General features: G+C 38.8%; 1 protein-coding gene across 1 annotated transcript in view; it reads left to right on the forward strand.

Moving 5' to 3' along the window:
* PARG (poly(ADP-ribose) glycohydrolase) overlaps positions 1 to 19,380 on the forward strand; it is a 126,522-nt gene that overhangs the window by 83,091 nt on the left and 24,051 nt on the right. Inside the window, 2 exon segments of the mRNA XM_006165904.3 lie at positions 2,603 to 2,678; positions 6,789 to 6,936. Coding sequence (XP_006165966.1) covers positions 2,603 to 2,678; positions 6,789 to 6,936 — 224 coding nt within the window.

A 19,380-nucleotide genomic window follows, 5' to 3' on the forward strand; every position in this document is an offset into this window, starting at 1 on the left:
GGACACCAGGAGCAAGAGAGGAGACCTTGTGGAGACGGGCAGGGCTCCGCGGCAGTGAGGCCCAGTAACTTTGCCCCAAGTGCTGGGATTGTCCCTGTAGCTTTGATAGCCATAATTTAGCTCAGTACCTTTCCTAACATTTTTTACTTTTCATTGATCTTTTTGTGTTTTAGTTGCATCATAAGTGAGTTGGGAATGTAATTCAGATCAGGCTCCAAGACTCCACAGAACCAGAAACATGCATTCACTTAAAGAGGGAAGGTGAAGAAGAGTTGAGAATTGTTGGTATTCCCAAGACTAAGGGCTGAGTGGGTGCCAGGAAGTTAGAGGCCTTTCTGGTGTTTTAGACTTAACCCTCTGGTTAACACCTTGGCCAGGCCTGATTAATCACAGAGAGCCAAAGTAGTCTATGTTCTAATTCCTGGAGTACGGGTATAGAGGGTTTACTGGGTCTGAAAGGGAGACCCATCTAGGAGCCAGAAGGTGCTTTACTTTTTTTTTTTTTTTTTTTTTTAATAAAAATGTTTCTAGTACTTTTATAATTTTACTGAGAACTGTACTATAATGTTGCCACCTTTAATCATGGAGAATGACAACAGATGGAATTTTCGTTTTGAAGTTCTAACAGCATAGAGACTTCTGGATCATGTTTATCATTTCAGTAGTATTCCCATACATGGCCTCCCTCTGAGTAACATGGCTAGAAAAGGAGGGCCCACCAAAAAAAAATTTTTTTTTTAAAGAAATAGGGAAAGTAATTTTTCTGAAAGTGGAGCATACTAATTAAGTTTGGATCATTGAGTTAGGCTACCTGGGTTTGGGTCTTTGCTGCTTTATTTACTAGCCTTGAGCAGGTTACTTAAGTATTTCTGTACTTTGTCTTCCCATCTATAAAAGGAGTTAGTAACAGAGTTGTTTTGAGGATTAAGGGAGTTAATACAAACAAAGCTCTTAAGGCAGAACTTGTCCTGAATTACCTTCTGAGTTTCAGGTTATCAATCTTTCAGGATAGAGATTTGCCAGAAATGTATTAGGGATCACTGAAACCAGAAAGGACACTGATCTCAGTAAATAAATAGTGCTTCTCCAGATAACCTCCTAAATTATTTCTTAAAAATATAATCCCTCCTGTCTTAGTTTGTTGTTGTGTTGCCAATAGAAATACCTGAGACAATGATTTATAAAGACTGGTTTCTTCAGCTTATGGTCTGGAGGGCCAGGGACCAAATTCTGATGAGGCCACAACATGGTGGATGGCACGACCTGGAGCAGAACGACTCTCCGTAAGTTTGTGCTTGTCCCGGCCTCATTCCCTCTGCTTATGAATCCACCAGAATTCAGTCACAGGGGCCGTGACCTAGTCACCAGTCACACCCAAACTGCCAACCCTGGGACACCAGGAAGAAATGAAGTTTTCACTTAACAGCTTTGTAATGCAACCAAGTCCCAGCACATGAATTTTGAGGGGACATTCTAAACTATAGCACTCCCCTAAAAAAAAATTATTGCCATCCTTACATGTTTGGGGTTTGGGCCTCATCTGTTGCATTCTGTTATAATTTACATATATTTTATACACGTGTGTGCATATGTATATATAATTTATATAATTTTATAATTTACATAATTTATTATTTAATTTTTTTTTTAGTACATGCTTGGGGAAGAAATCTAGTAAGGAAAAAAGTCATTATTAAATGCTATAAATGCAATGAAATTGTTTTTAATATCATGCAAGCCAAATAAATACTGTGACTGTGGTTTAAGAGGGAAATGGGGACCAGCAGATGGCACTATGGTTACATTGCTGAATTCCCCTGTAGTCTACTGTGGTTCGAGTCCTGAACCTACAGCTTAAAACTCTTGCTGGGTACATGCATGTGTGCCCAAGAACCCAAGAGGAGAATTAAGGAGAAGGGATTGCAGCATGGCCATTCCCTGGGGGGTGATTTCTTGCTCTCTGTCTCCCTGTCTCTCTTTATCACTCCAGTGAGCTCATGCTCCCTAGAGCAAAAGTCTCTTAAAAAAAAAGGAAAGGGAAATAAAATAATTGTGCCTTCTGAATGAATTGCAGATAGTAGGTTCATAAAGCAGCTTCATCTGTCAACCTTATTAATAGCAAAATACCATAGGTCAAAATTTCTATGGCGTTTATTTTTCTGAAGATATTCCCCCACACCCACCCCATACACAGTTATCAAACTAATAACAGTAGAGTTTATCTGAGAATCATATGTGACTTATTTCTAAATTTTTCCATGTTTTTCCTCAGGTTTCCAACTATAGCATAATAATGAAATCACATAGATTTTATTTTTTTTAATTTTAAGCAAGTTTTTTATCTGTCTTAAAAATGGGAAACTTTGATATTTTATAGGTTCTAAAACAATATATTATCTCATTTTAATTTAAGTATGTATATTAGCATACTTAAATAAAACTTGTTTGGGAGAGTCAGTACCAAGAATGTTAATAATAGTCATCTGTTTTTGTCTTTTGAGGTAGTTTTAATTCTTTTTAATAACTATCTATATATTTTCAGACTTGTCTGCAGTGAATTTTGTCATTAAAAAAATAAGGGAATTTTTTTCCCACTTTATAGATGTGAAAAGCCTCTAATGAGACTGCATGTCACTTCCGAAGGTACCATAGAAGGAAATGGTCAAGGTCTGCTACAGGTAGGTGAGTCTCAGTAGGCGTGTGTGCATGTGTGCGTGTGTGTAGAGAGCTTTCTCTCGTCAAGCTCTGACAGCAAAGGAAATTTGAAAAGCTGTTTGTTTGTCTGCTAAACTGATTGAATGCAAAGAAGCATGATAGCTGGATGGAGAAAAACACCAAACAGATCACTCTGACAGCCTTGGTAATGCTGCTATTTGCCAGCGTATGCTCTCTGTCTCTTACACGTGCCTCTTTAAAAGCCTTTGACAGAAGATCTCAAGATCTGGACAACATCAGTCCTTTCGGTTCAGACATTGATTACAGGTTGACAGTGGAGGAAGTTCCCATGATATAGTCTTGACAAGCTGTCACCCAGCAGATTTGTTCTTTTTCTTGAAAGGCTCTTGCTCTGACTTAAGTGATGGCCAACTTAAGATGTTTTTCTGCCACCAATAGTCTTGTTTAGGTCTAAGAGGCAGACATCTAAAACTGATGACTAAGAAAGGCCTCTCTCCGCGGCACGTGAGCTAATTAACGTCTCTTCCCTGTTAAAGAGCACGTAACTCTGTTCATTGATGGCTCTTTAGTATTCATTTGTTACTGCCTTTATTTCTAAAATGTTTTTGGAAAAGGGGAAAACAAAACACCCCATCTATCTATCTAGCTTTAAAATCTTATAACATCCAAGTTGAGCACAATCTTCCCTTTGATTTACAGTGATTTTTTTATTTTAATTCACTAATCTGAGACAAAAGAGCATCATACACTTAGTATTCGTTGAAGGAATCTTATACATTATCTCATTTATACTGAGTATAGCATTTTTGTTCTTAGAGCCTTACTTGACACTTTATTGGGTCAGAAGATAGCGCATTGTCTGAAAATGGACTGATTTATTTGAATAACTTAATGCTTATTGTAAAATGACTAGACTGATTCACGTGGGGCTTGTTATTATATACATATGTTTCCAAGTGACTAATGGAACTGAGGTTGTTTTTAAAATTTAGACATATTTGTAATTAAAATATTTATAGAGGCAAGCCATGTTTTATTTTAAATCATCTTCTCGCAATGATTATTTGAGTTTGTAAACAATTTTGGGGATAAGTGAATTAATATTTGTTTTGTACTTTCAAAAAATTAACTTATATTTAATCATATACTTGTTCATGTTAAAAAGAATAATTTTAAAAGATGCTTTAAATGGTTTCAAATGAGTATAATTTTTTTCTTTCATTTTCCCCTTTTGCTGAAGTTCTTTTTTTTACTTTAAAGTCATAGATAAACTGAGGGAGTCTTAATATATATGAAGTAAACAAAGCTACTGATAGTTAGCACCCAGGAATGCTGGCTGACCTTTCATTACAGAGCAATTCAATGAGGGATTATTTAGCAGCAGTCAAGGTTGAGATTCTTCCCACTTCCCTGCAAATTATTATAGACAAAATGTGAGACTGTGGTGGATCACAGGAATACCACGACGACTCTGACACTATTAATTGTTCTCCCTGGCAGTGCTATGTCTCCAGGAGATCAGGGAGTATTGTGTTGCAGTGCTCCAAAGCATATAAATTACGTTATGCTGAATGGCACCCACCACAAAACTCTCGGAGTGTTATCATTTCTCTCTTTTCATCAGGTTTTAATTCAGAAACTGAGTAATCTGAACAAGTAGTTTTTTTTTTTTTTTTTAAAAAAAGGGACTTGGAAAATGACTACCTAAAAATAAACACTCACATGCTTGTTTTCATGTACTTGAACACATTTCTCACCTGTCATAAAGAGCCTTTTATGAAGAACTTTTCTAAGTAGTAGAAAATTTGGTTTTCTAAAAGGTCCCTGTTCTCAGAGGCATATTGAGTTTAGTGTGTTTTTTTCTTTAAAAAATTATTTTTTATTTTAACTTTATTTTTTGTTTGTTTATTTTAATTTGACCAGAGAGAGAGAGAGAGAGAGAGAGAGAGAGAGAGAAAGTGAGAAAGCAAGCCACCAGGTCTGGGACTCAAATTTTGTTGGCCACATGGAATTCCAATGTCCTTAACCACCATGCCACCTGCCAACCCCGAGTTCAGTGCATTTATTTCTATGCATGCCTTTCAGATAATAATGTTGACCTTTTATCCAAAGAGTGAACAATAACACCCACATTGAATGCATTTTGTGGCCATTACCTTATAGTATATAGATTGGATTGATCTTACCTTTCTACTTTAGTTATGAACTGTATTCAGAATTAGTTAGACTGGTCTCAGACGTCTTCTGTTTCACAGTTATGTTTGTGGTGCCCTTATACTTCTAGGTACTTGCTCAGTCTCTGAGTTCTCAACACCATGCATTCCAGTTCTTTACCAGGTCTTGTCACTTTCTTCTCCTTTGCCACTGCCTTGTTTGAGGCCCTAGGAGTGTATGTTGGAACTATGCAGTAGTCTCCTAACCCACCTCTTTGCTTTTCTTAATTTTACACTTTTCTAGTTAATTCTTTAAACTCTAGCCCGAATTATCTTCCTAAAATACACCTGTTTCCTCAGCCTGCATGTCCTCGAACTCAGGATTGAATGCTACATCTTCTTATAAAGCTCCCCTGTCCTCCTGTGCTCCAGTTTTAATTAATTGTATTGTTTGGGAAATGTCAAGTACACACTAATTGGTTCTTCAATAATCATCATATCATTTTGCTTATGTGTTTGATTCCCATCTAAATTGCAAATGCTTTGAGGCCAGAAACCAACACATCTTACCCATCTTTGTATCCCATGGTTCTAGCTCAATGCTCAGTAAATAGTGATTCAATCAATCCAAGCCATGAATCACCTAGTGCTTATTAAAGACCTTATATGCACTAGGTAACTCATTTAATCAGCAGACAGGTTTCACCAGAATTATTTCCATATAAGCTAAGAAGCTACTTCTCTCTCTCTCTTTTTTTAAGCAGTGATTTTAGTACCCTATAGTACAAGCACATATATAATTCTCTTTGATGACTTATTTCACAAACTTGCCAGTAGTATATTCCATGGTGTCTAAGTTGTTCTTTGGCAAAAGATAACTACTTTGCCTTCTATTAATTTTGGGCTTTTCACATACTTTTACATTTCTAAAGATTCATATTCTTGTTTTCCTCTTTTGTAAAACAGGCTTTAGGTAATGATTTAGTATCAGTTACTTTAGAAAACATGAGTAAATTTTAAGAAGTGCCATATTTTAGAGTAGTTTGACATTCTAGAAGCCTTCCACAGTACTTTATTTTACTGCATGTGTGCCTGTGCATGTGCACAGTTGTGTGTAAGTTTGTAGTCTTAACTCCTCATTTAGAAATGGACACCATTTCTTGCATCTTGCCCTGTAGGAGCCAGCATAGTGTTGGACACATTGGAGTGCCGAGTAAGCTTGAGACAGACTGCAGAATGCCAGCAGGTTGTGTCTGCTTTCTGCTGAGGACTGTCTAACTCTTCCTTACAGTAGGAGATGGGAGAGCCCACCATCGTACTCCACACGAAACTTTAGCATAGTTCCAAACTAAATTGGAAGCATTTAGTTGATTCTTTATCGTTATACTGGGTTTTCTTTCTCTCTTCTTGTTTTTACTTTAGATATATTTAAAAAAATAATAATTTTTAATGTTTATGTGGTTTGGGTTGAATTTAGAAGAACCTTTATTCTTCTACAGAAGGAACTGATTGCCTAAAAATTACCTTAACTTTTCAGTTCTTTAGGTTGTTTGTCATCTTATATAAAAATGGTATAATTATATTAAAGTAATGTAAACTACATAAAGGGAAACTGATAGTGAATGTGGGGAAATGAGCTTGAAACCTATGCAGAGAGAGACTTTACTTAATTTGTGGTCCTTGGGGCATATGTAAGATTTATAAACCAGAGTCATGGAACATTTTACCTAAAAGCTCTGTTTTTCTAAGTTTCTTCTACAGTTTTGAGATTCAAAGAAATATGCAGAGATGTTAACTGCAGCAAGTTGGAGAAAGAGTGCAGGCAACCAGTAATCTGTCCTCCTGGGGCGGTTTGATTTTCATTGAAAAGGAAAAGATGAGGTCTTTGAGGGGTGTGTGGTCCTTTATCATGTATTAGGTATTTTAGCATCCTTTAACATGCCATATTTTCCCAAATAGGTGGATTTTGCAAATCGTTTTGTTGGAGGTGGTGTAACCAGTGCAGGACTTGTGCAAGAAGAAATCCGCTTTTTAATCAATCCTGAGTTGATTGTTTCACGGCTCTTCACTGAGGTGCTGGATCACAATGAATGTCTTATTATCACAGGTTAGTTTGGGGAAGTCTGGAGGATGGGGTAGTTTCCCCATCTATTCATATCTGTCATGAAGTCTAGAAGCCACTCAAGTATAGTTTCTCTTCCGTGAGCATTATAGCCTATATTTTTATTCATTAATTTATACCCGATTTTTTTTCCCTTTTGAGAGAGAAGGGGGAAGAAAGAGAGACAGGTATTTCTAATAGGGTCTCACCTTGTTGCAGTCCACCTGTCCCAGCTTCATAATTAGCCAGGATTACAAGTGCATGCAACTGGCCTGGCTGTGTTCAGGTTGGCCTGGAACTGAACGCAGGCCTCTAGCCTCCCAAGCAGTGGCACTACCTGTATTGCCATGGCTGGGTCTATACTTGATTTTTGAAATTATCAGAGTTTTATTTTCCTAATCTTAAGTAAGACATTTTATCCCCACACCTTTTTTCCTCACATCGTTTTCTAAGGAACAGAGATAAAAATATTCAGTTACCCTCCAATTTTAAATCTTATGACATAATATTGCCATAATAATTCTCTTAAAAAGAAGATGGTGTGGGGCCAACAGGAGGCATGGTGGATCAGGTGCTGGACTCCCACATGGCTGACTGTGGTTCAAGGCTCAGGCTCAGTGGCTTGAAACACACTGTGTGCATGTACATGTGTGCCCAAAATCTCAAGAGGAGAATGGAGGAGGAGGAATTGTGGTATGGCCATCCTGCCTGAGGGGTGGGTTTTCACTTTCCCTCTCTGTTGTCTCTCCTCTCTCCTCTGTCACTCTCCAGCTAGTGTACTGCCCTATGACAAAAACCAGAAACACACACACAAAAGATGGTATATACTTTTGAGTATGTATCCATTGTTATTCTTTCATTATATTTTTAAAGTGATTTGTTCAATTAAATATCAGTCAGTATTTTTTTAGTGATTCATTATACTTCGGTATGGAGACCACGTAAATACAAAAGGCAGTTACAGCATCTGGAGAGAGCACAGCAGTGAGCTTTAGATAGAAGAGAAGTAAATGAGTAATCCTATGTTTACCTTTAATTTCTAATCCTAAAAGAAAAAGTGTGCTTACTGCAGTGTCTCTCTTTCATTTCATTAAGTTAGCAGGTGAGAAGGACAGAGGGAAATTTAGTCAGGTCTAGAGATTATATTTTTTTCTAAGATTTTTTTTGTTTTTATTTTTTAGTCTGAGCTATCATTGTGTCACAGTATTCTTTTGTGAGTAAGCTACTAATATAAAAAATTAACAGCAGGCAGCATGGTAGTTAACATCCTGAATGTCCACGTGGCTGACCACAGTTCAAACTCCAGACCTGATGGTTTGAAAATTATGCCAGGCACATGTACAAAATCCCAAGAGAATGAAAGAGAAGGGATTACAGCATGGCTGTCCCCCCTGGGGAGCTAATTTCTCACTTTCCCTCTGTCTGTCTGTCTCCAGTACACATGCCCTATGGCAAAAACCTAAAAAAGAAAACAAACAATTACTTCATAGCTCTTAAGAAGCTCTTAATTAGCTACCTTATTTAAATTGAGCTGTTTTATTTGAGTGCATGAAAGAACATCCCTACCATAAGTTGCTGGTACTTATTTTCCCCCTGAAAAAGTGAATTTCTCTTTATTTTTAGTTGCTAGAGGATCTGCGCACTCACTGGGGAGAGACAGTCAAAGAAAGAGAGAAAGAAAGAAAGAAATCACCTGCCCTCCTCCCATCACAATCTCTTCTCTTTTCTCTTCTTGGAATTCTGGGCATGCACATGCACACACACACTGTATACTGTTATTCCCAAAGATTACAATGGGAGAAAAGCCATCCTCTGTGAATGATCAGATGTGTACTCCACTAAGTTAACTCCAAAGAGGCCCATAACAAAACTAAAACTCCAGCGTATAATCATGAAGCAACCTTGAGGAGAGTATCTAAATGTTGTTTATGTGTCTCTCTCAGAATTCTCTGTCTTTTTTATCTTTCAGCAGTTTGATTACGATGTGTCCAGGTTTGAATATCTTTGACTTTGTCCTGCTTGGAGTTCATTGAGCTTCTTGAATGTTTAGCTTAGTTTTTCCTCATCAAACTGGGTAAATTGGAGCTGGCCCCATAGCACAGTGGTTAAGCATTATGCAGAGGGAACTAGATTGCACGTGGCCAATCACAGTTCAAATCCTAGCTCCTGCTACTTTAAAAAACACAATGAGTACATACACATGTATGCCCAAAACCCTGATGTGATTGAGAAATGGAGGGAAAGGATTGCAATGTGTTCACACCCGCATTGGAAGAGTTTTCTTTCTCTCTCTTTCTCTCTGGTAAGCACACATGCCCTTTGGCAATAAAAATGTTTTAATAAGTTGGGGTTAGATAGTAAGTAGCTTAGTGGTAAAACATGACACACTGTGAAGCAGTCCCACATGGGAAGGCTCCTGGTTCAAGGCAGGAAACGTTCCTGAGTAAGCTGGGCACATATTGCCAAGGCCTCTGGGCTGGCTGAAGGCTGAGGTAGAGCGTGGCATCGAGATACTTTAGGGGGCATGGTTTCTCTCTCTTATTCACTTGTAGGAGAAATAAATTAACTTTTTTAAATTCAGGGGAAAGTTTTGCTTGTTTCTTCAAATAAGTTTTCTGTCCCTTTCTCTCCTCTCCTCTTGGGACCCCCAAGCTATGTATATGCTGCTGTACCTGATGGTATCCTTATGGTCTCTGTAGCTTTGTTCATTTTTCTTCATTCTTTATTCTTTCTGCTTCTCAGATGGCATAGTCTTGATTGACCTGTCTTCAAGCTCACTGATTTTCTGCCCACTCAATCTGCTTTTGAATCCCTCTAGTGAATTATTGATTTTACTTATTGTACATTTCAATTACAGGATTTCTATTTTGTTCTTTTTTAAAATTTCCCTTTATTAATGTTTTCTGTTTGAAAGATATCATTCTCATACTTTTCTTTAGTTTTTTAAACAGTTTCCATTTTTCTTTGAACATATTTTAAATAGTTGAAGTATTCATTTATGTCTGACTTCAGGGACAGTTACTACAATTGCTTTCTTATATCTCATTATTTTTGGTTGAAAACTGAATATTATAAATAATATAATGTAGTAAAGTCAGATTTTCCCTTCTCATCAGTTTGTTGTTGCTGTTTGTTTAACGACTCTCCTAAACTAATTCTGTAGAGTCCATATTCTTCCTCACATGTGGCTGCTAATGTGTTCGTCCAGTTAGATCAGTGGTCAGCCAGTGATTACACAGATTTTCTTTAATACTGCAGCCAGTAAGTTTCCCAGTTGTTGCTGGAGGGCTGTATGGATCTTGGAGCTCACCCTCAACACTCCAGAGTGCTGTTGGTGACGTAACTTACTTTTTTACTTCCTGCTTGCAGAGTCTCAAGGTCAGGCAGAGGGGAGGGCTAAGGCCCTTCTCAGGTTTTTCTTGAGTGTTCACATAGCCATTGCCGTTTGTGGCCTGCTGAGTTCAGAAGAATAAATTAGAACTTTTCTTTTTTTTTTGGAGAGGTTTTCACTATAGGGCACGTGCGCCCACCAGACAGACAGAGATAGACAGAAAGCAAGAAATCACTCCCCAGGGGGGATGACCATGCCACAATCCCTTCTCCTCCATTCTCCTCTCAGGATCTTGAGCACACATGCACACACGCCTGGTGTGAGTTTTAAGCCACTGGGTCCGGGACGCGAACCGCGGTCAACTACTTGGGAGTCCAGCAACATAGCCATTACACTAACTGCTGGTCCCAAATTAGAACTTTTCTAATCCCAGGGCCAGCAGGTGACATGGTGATTAAGACACTGGACACTTCCACATGGCTGGCCACGATTTGAGTCCTGGACCTGATAGCTTGCTTTCTCACTTTGCTTCTGTCTGTCTTTCTCTGTTCTAATGAAAATAAATGAATGAATAGACAAAATTGAATATTTTTTTAAAAATAAGAAAGAACTTGGGGGCCAGCAGGTGGCGTGGTGATTAAAGATGCTAGATTCCCACATGGCCAACAGCGGTTTGAGTCCTATATATATAAGAAAGAACTTTTCTAATTCCTTTATTGACATCTTATTCCTTAACTTGTCCTTTGAAACTTTTTGGTTAGCCTATTGTTTTGTCCCATTCTTAGCCAATACCTCAGGCAGCTTCCATGTTAAACAATTAACTGTAATTATTTTCATCAAACACCCTGGAGACTAGGTTTGTCATAGTGGACGAGCTCCAGGCCTGGTCACATAAAGACAAGCGACATCTTCCAAACAGGTTAAATAATGACATTGCTCTGAGAATGGGATCGAAAGAGTTTCAGCCTTCTGTCCCCACTGCTGGCTGTCAGGCTGCTGATTTTCACTGTGATTACAGGCAGTTTTTTCAGGCTGTTGTGGCACTTAAGACGAGTGGCATGAGAATGGGACAGATTAAAACATTAAAAGCCCATTCACAAAGCTTGCTGCTTTGTTTTTTTAAACCAGGATTTAGCTGATTTTTGTTAAATAATCCCTACCTGAATCGTTGTAAGCCTTTAGTTAATTTCTCTAGTCCATTCTCCCAGTATTCTCATAGCTTTGCGAAGGAGAGAATTTTCTGAGATTTTTACTCTACCATTTTTACTTATGTCCCATCTTTTGTAAATGCCTGTTTGTAAAAGGGCTTTCAGTGAGTTATTTCAACCATTTAGAATATCCTGTATTAATTCTTATCCCTGTAATTTTGACAAAAATGAAAATTGTTAATTGTCTGAGTTTATATAGGAAATTAAGATTGGGATCTCAGCAAAGAAATTTCTTCTAGGATAGAGCCTCAATCAACCATTTGAAGTTAATGGCTAGAAGTATTCCCTGTGGAATTATGTGATTCCAAATTATACTAAAATTGTAAGATAAATAATTTTGTTCTCAACATCTCTTCAGCTCATATATTGGTCATCTGTTGGTTACCATGTATGTAAATAGGAAAAATGGGGGGTGGGCAAAAAATGGCAGGATAAGATACTAAAATTAACTGGTATAAATCCCCGCTGGACAACTAAGTACTTTGAATATTGATCTTGTACTGTTTTAGGATCTCCCTGTTTGAGGGATCTCTGAAGGTCTAGAATGTGACTGTCCCCATCATTTGATCATACCAACTGATGCTTTTTAGAATATTTCATTTTTAGTAGTTAACTCTTACATTTGAATTGAGAACAAAATATCCCATCATTAAAAAAAAATATGTTTGTTATAGGGTGTATGCTTTTTCCCGAGAGAGAGAAAGCACCCTTCAGGGGAGACAGCTATGCTACAGTCCTTCTCCCCCATTCTCTCAGGATTTGGGGCATGTATGCATATACCTACCCCTGGCATACTTTCCAAGCCACTGGGTCCAGAACTCAAACCACACAGTCGGCCATATGGGATCCATCCGCCTTAACCACTGTGCCACCAGCTAGGCCCTCCCATCAACTTTTATGATGAAGTTACCTACTTGAAATAAAAACGTGGTTCAATATTGGATATTTAAAGCTGATTTGTTTCATTGGCCTCATTTCTCTTACACTGTAAAAGCAGTAAGTTTCGTCATCTGCCAGCAGTGTTGCTGCAGATAAAGGAAGTCATCTGCCCTGGGAGTATTAAGAGAAAAACATTATAATGATCTTCTTTTTCTAAAGATAGTCTGTCCCCCATCTAAAGGACCCTCTGTAGTTATGTCTGCTCTCTAACTTACCTGTAGCCATTGTAAACTGAGTGGGAAATTGCAGATCCATGACTCACCTTCCAATCCCAAATTACCTCAGGCTAAGGACATTCGGAGGGTGACTTTTAACTCAGCATATTTTCCCGCATCCACTTAACTTTATTATAGTGCCTCCTAATTAATATCTGTGATGTGATGTTCCCTTAATGGAAATGGCCATTTCATCATCTATTTGATGTCTGGATTTCTGCCATCGCCCTTCTTAGGAGACTCTTAGCCATGCTCTGCCATTTATCTGCCTGATCAATTTCATTCCTTCAATGATGCATCCAGGCACAATGAACTAATGGCTGTTACTGTGCTGCCTGCATCTGTAGAAGAGTTTGAGAAATTGGAACTAAATTAAATTTATCATCATTGTGAGACATCTGGTTGGCATCAGACTTTTAAATGAATATGGAACAGGTCAGGCAAACAGGCAAATACTTTGATCTAGACAGTGATTTCCCTCTCTTTGCTGTGGTCCTCCCTGGGGCAGCAATCTGGTAAAACTTTCAGTAAGTATGGATAGAGGGAAAGAATGAAAACTTCAAGCTTCCCTTTTCTTTTTTCCTTCTCTTAATGTGTTTCTCTACAGCATCCTGCAAATACCTTCAGTACCAAAGGATGTTAAGTGGCTCTGGCTGGGGCGGGAGAGAATCTCTGTTTCGTGAACACATATAAGTAAAGCCAAATGCCTAGACATGGAACATAGAACTTTACACAGCAGATGATCAATGTATTTAAGGTGAAACCTGCCATCTAGTGAATCAGATCATCCCAGACACCACAGGCCCATAGGCCTCTTCTGAGTATAGGCAGAACTTAGAGAGATGACTGTGAGTCGACCCGTTCTTATATTGACAGCATGGGTGCCATCTTACAGAGTCAGTGTTAGAGCTGCTCACTGCCGAGGGACACCAGCTCATCGGGAAAGATCCAGATTGTTTTATAGTTGGTTTTTTTTTTTTTTTTTTTTTTTATTAATCATGAGAATTAAAGGCAAGACCAGTTTATTTACTGCATAATCAACCTCTGTGAGTGGTGCTCATAAAAGTTGGGTAGATGGCTTTCATACAAACTTTTCCAAAGGCATGATCCATTGGTATGTAGAATTATTTTTTTAATCTCCGAACAATTTCTCCTGTGTTCATTACAAACTTTCAATCCTAGTAAAAAATAAGAATGCTTCTTAGAGCTAAGTCTAAAAACTCATAAAGTTGTCATGAACTCTTGGTAAGAGTTTAATGGGTTCCCTCTGTTGTAGCTTTTTCCTTAAGTGAAGGTCTGTGTTTGGCTGTGAAGTCTTACAGCCCATCCATCCCTAGAGCCATCGTGAAGATTATGCAGTCTTCTGTCTCATTTGCCGTTATCACCACTTGCCTTTGCATTTTCATGATAGTTCATTAATAAATTTGAATTTAAAACAAGATAAAGGCATCAATGTTACACAGTAGAGAGTTCGCGTAGTTTTGACAGATGTCTGCTTTAAAAATCCAGGGTTGGGGCTGACAGGTGGTGTGTGGAGGTTAAGGCACTGGACTCCCACATGGTTGACTATGGTTCAAGTCCTGGACCTGGCGGCTTACTTTCTCTCTGTGTCTGTCTCTCTCTTTCTCTCTCTCTTGTTAAATTGAAAAATTATACATTATAAAATTAAATAAGTAAATAACAGCAAAAACCAGGGTTAAGTTTGTTTAGAGAAAAAGTATTTGTAAATGCATTCTTGATTTTCCATACCCAAAGGAAATAAACCTAACCTTGTTCCTCTTAGGAAAGAAAGAAGACTGCTACCATTGTAACTTGAAATAGAACCATGATAATTTATATTTTTCAACCACTTTCTTGTCAAAAGATAGAACAAGTGTTTATTTTCATAACTAAGTGAACAGATAGTATGTTCATTTTTGTATATAAAAATAAATGAGGAAAAATGAGTCTCATCTATTGCTAGGGGGAAAATGCGCCTGGCTGCCTTGGTTCCTGGGAGGGTTGACTATGGTTCAAGTCCTGGACCTGGCGGCTTACTTTCTCTCTGTGTCTGTCTCTCTCTTTCTCTCTCTCTTGTTAAATTGAAAAATTATACATTATAAAATTAAATAAGTAAATAACAGCAAAAACCAGGGTTAAGTTTGTTTAGAGAAAAAGTATTTGTAAATGCATTCTTGATTTTCCATACCCAAAGGAAATAAACCTAACCTTGTTCCTCTTAGGAAAGAAAGAAGACTGCTACCATTGTAACTTGAAATAGAACCATGATAATTTATATTTTTCAACCACTTTCTTGTCAAAAGATAGAACAAGTGTTTATTTTCATAACTAAGTGAACAGATAGTATGTTCATTTTTGTATATAAAAATAAATGAGGAAAAATGAGTCTCATCTATTGCTAGGGGGAAAATGCGCCTGGCTGCCTTGGTTCCTGGGAGGCCAGTATCTTTGGTTTCTCTGTCCCCTTAAAAGGTTCATTCTAGTGGGGCCTGCAGGTGGTGTGGTGGTTAAGGATGCTGGACTCCCACATGGCTGACCACGGTTCGAGTCCCAGACCTAGCAGCTTGCTTTCTCACTCTCTTCTCACTCACTCTGTCTCTCCCTGGTCAAATTTAAATAAATAAATAAATAAATAAAGTTAAACAAACTAATTCTTTAAAAAAAAAAAAAGTTCATTCTAGTGATACCAATACATTGGCGTCTTATAGTATTGAAGGATTTTTAACTTTTGTATTTTTTATTTTTAAGCAGTTTCTGAGGTTGACAAAATAAGAGTTATTCCCATCACTGAATTCAGATAACAAAATGAAGACCAATGAATTTTGTTTTGTTTTTGTTTGTTTCCAAGAGGTTTTTGCTATAGGGTGCTTTTACTTGCCAGAAAGACAGAGAAAGACAGAAACTGAGAAATCACCCACCAGGGGGTTGGCCATGCTGCAATCCCTTCTCCTCCATTCTCCTCTTGGGACCAGCAGATGGCGTAATGATTACGTCACTGGACTCCCACATAGTCGACCCTAGTTTGAGTCCTGGGACCACCAAGTTAAAACTCACACCAGCTGCCGGGACCGGCAGTTAGCGTAATGGCTATATTGCTGAACTCTCATGTAGTCAACTGTGGTTCAAGTCCCAGACCCGGTGGCTTAAACTCACGCCAAGTGCGTGTGCATGCGTGCCCAAAATCCTGAGAGGAGAAGGAATTGCTGCGTGACCATCCCCCCTGGAGGGTGATTTATTTAATTTCATTTATCATTGTTACTGTTATTTTTAAAAATTTGACCAGAGCGTGACAGAGAGGAAGCAGGAAAGTGAGAAGCAAACTGCCAGGTCCTGGACTCAAACTGTGGTCGGCCACGTGGGAGTCTATCACCTTAGCCACCATGCCACTTGCCAACCCTTCAGATTACATTTTTTTATATTATTATTTATTTTATTTTAACCAGATAGAGAAAGAAAAGGGAAACTGAAAAGGCAGTGGGTCTGGGACTTGAACTCCAGTCCAGTACCTTAACCGCCACACCCACCTGCTGGCCCCAGATTACATTTAAAAACAGCTTTATTGAGGAATAATTGACAGTATAGAAATAGCAAGTTTTGACTTATAACTACACCCCAAAAATAGTTTGCCCATGTCTTAGTTGGGTTTAGTTTTGTTTTGGTGTTTATCATTTAGCTTTGAAAGTGCTTTATCTATTTCATATGTAAATCCTTTATCAGGCATACATAGCATGTCATTTCATTCTCTTTTTTTGTTTGTTTTTTTGGAGAGGTTTTTGCTATAGGGTGCGTGCACTCACCAGAAAGACAGAGAGAGACAGAGAGACAGAAAGCGAGAAGTCACCCCCCAGGGAGGATGGTCACACTGCAATCCCTTCTCCTCTATTCTCCTCTCAGGATCTTGGGCACACATGCACATGCACCAGGCGTGAGTTTAAGCCACCAGGTCTGGGACTCGAACCGTGGTCCACTACATGGGAGTCCAGCAACATAGCCATTACGCTAACTGCTGGTCCCTGATTTCTCTTTTTCCCTCTCACTGATGCTATTTATTCCTCTCTGGTGAGTGCAAGACCTTAAAAAAAAAAAGTGATGGGATGTGCACACACCTAGATTCTTCACAGAATAGAGAATCAGAGGAAAAATAATTGCAGTGTGACCAGGCTGGTAGGGGAGTACGTTCCCTCCTTCCTTCCCTCTCCATATCTCCCTTTCTCTCTCCTTCTCATGTGCACACATATATTGCAGATACCAAACTTTCAGCTACTGATTTTAGCAGATATTGATCATTTTCCTATATTTAGTACATGACATTCTGCTGTAAGGAAGGCTTTTCCCTTTTTCTTCATTTGTGTATATTTATAACTTTACATAGACACGTGGGCTCTTCCTTTATTCATTGGATTATAATCCTTTATTATGTATTGGGACAAAATTGTCCCAGAGTTGATTTCTGTGCCATGTGTCCATCATTCTTTCATTGCCAAAGGGTGTGTGTGTTTGCCAGAGAGAGAGAAGCACCTCCGCAGGGCGTTCCTGCTGCAGCCTTCTTCCTAGCGTCTCCACCCCGTAAGAATTTGGGCATGCGTGTACATGTGCTGGTGTGTTTTCCAAGCCTCTGGGCCGGGATTCACGCAGCTGTGGGCTGACCCCCTCAACCACTGCACCCCAGGGCTGTCCTGGGTGCCCATCATTCTGACATGCCCTTTCTTTAGGCACCTCTTTTTTAGCACAAAAAGGTATTCTGTGCCCCAGCTCTGGAACCAGCCATTTCTCCTAGGAGTCCTGAATTTTAGTTACAGTAGTTTTTGGAAACCAAGACTTGAGCTAGGATCTGGTGTGTGTGCATGTGTGTGTGTGTGTATGTGAGTATACTATGTCTGTCTGTCTGTCTGTACACAACTGTGAATTCATGCTGATACTACCATCCACCCTCACGGCCTGCATTGCAGTCTTCCCCCTTTCTGAGTTTGGAGCTCTTTCCCCGCAGTGAAAATGTGGCTCCTGGTGTCTGCAGTTTATTTTCTTGCTCATTTAAACTTAATATACAGAACGTGATTGTAAAACTGCCAAGCCATGCTGACTGCTAAAAGCAAACTGTTAAATGGAGCTTAATATTTGTTTTTCGTTCTTTTGTTTTTCTTTTTTGTCTTTTAAGTTGATTTTTATGTGGGGGGGGGGTAAACAAGGATCTCTGACAGGGTCAGTGTGATCCTCCCCCAACCTCCAGACAGCCAGGATCCAGGGGTCCTTCAGGTGGACCCGTGGGTCCAGGCTGACTCAGGATCCAGACCTCAGGCCTTCTGGTGACTGTCCTATCTCATAGTACCGCTCCACTCCCTGCACCACTGTGTACGTAAAATTTCACACGCTGGAGTACACAGTGTTTGCTGTATACTGTGGCAAGCAGGTAGGTCCTTATATCCCACAGCCGTATCCAGACTTAAGAGTGTTACGTGTATCCTCTCAGGAATGTCCCTTGAGCTTTTTCTGGTCAGTCCCCAACCGAGACCCAGAAACAACCACAACATTTTTCCCCAACGATTTAATTTTTTTTTTCATAAATTAGTTTTGTCTTTTCTGAAAAGTTTATGTAAATTTATATAGTATGCACTCTTCTGTGTCTTGCTTTCTTTTGCACAATATGATGTATGTAAGATTCAGCGATGTTTTTGGATGTGTGGGTGGTTCTATCATTTTATTACCAACTAGTAATCCTTCATGCAATTATGCTGCATATTTTGCTAATTTCCTATTTATAGGCAGTTGGGTTGTTTGCACTTGCAGGCTTGCAGTGGTCTTTTTTCATATGTCAACCTGGCTAGGCTACAACCCCTAGTTATTCAAACACTAATCTAGATGTTGCATTACAATGCAATTAAAGTCCACAGTCAGTTCACATTAAAGAAGGGAGATTATCTGCAGTAATCTGAGTGACTTTCATTCAGTCCATTGGATGTTTTTAAGAGCAGAGCTGAGGCTTTCCTGAAGAAGGCATTCACCGGGAGTGCAGTAACTTCAGCCCAGCCTGAGTACTCCAGTCTGCCCTTTGGACCTGGCTCATCAGGTCCCATAATCACAACCAATTTCTCGCGATAGATTTCTTCGTAAATATCTTCTACCAGTTCTGTTTTGTGGGTTGAATCCTAACTAAGACCAGGCCATTATGAGTAACCCTGCGCTGAACATTCCTTCTGTACAGTTACTATGGCCATACATTTCCATTTTCTACTGGGTATACCTAGGAGTAGGATTTCCAGGTGGAAGGGTAGTTATATGTTTAATTTTATAAGAAACTGATCAAAAGTTTTCTGAAATTCTTTTACCATTTTATGTTCTACCGGCAATATGAAGGGTCTTCAAAAAGTTCATTCAAGATCTGTATCATGAAAAAGCTACATATGGATTTCAATATTTGTTGGCACCCAAATTTATGCTTTATCTATTTTCTCATAGGTTTTGAAGTCCCCTTATATATTAGATTTCTGTTTGTATAGCCTCATCCACATTTAGTGTTGTCAGTCTTTTTTATTTTATCATATTTTATAATGGTATATTATAATGGTTTATAATGGTATCTCACTGTTTTTTTAGTTTATACTTCTTCAATGACTGATAATGTTGGGCAGTATTTCGGTGGTTTGCCAATTGCATATCTTCCTGTGTGAAGTTCATGTTTGAGTGTCTTGCTCATGTTTCTTTTTTTTTTTTTTTTTTTTGGGAAAGTTTTTCCAAAGGGGAAAAGGGGGGGCAACGTGGC

This window comes from Tupaia chinensis, unplaced genomic scaffold (assembly GCF_000334495.1).
Source record: "Tupaia chinensis unplaced genomic scaffold, TupChi_1.0 Scaffold144071_2, whole genome shotgun sequence".
Classification (NCBI taxonomy): domain Eukaryota; kingdom Metazoa; phylum Chordata; class Mammalia; order Scandentia; family Tupaiidae; genus Tupaia; species Tupaia belangeri.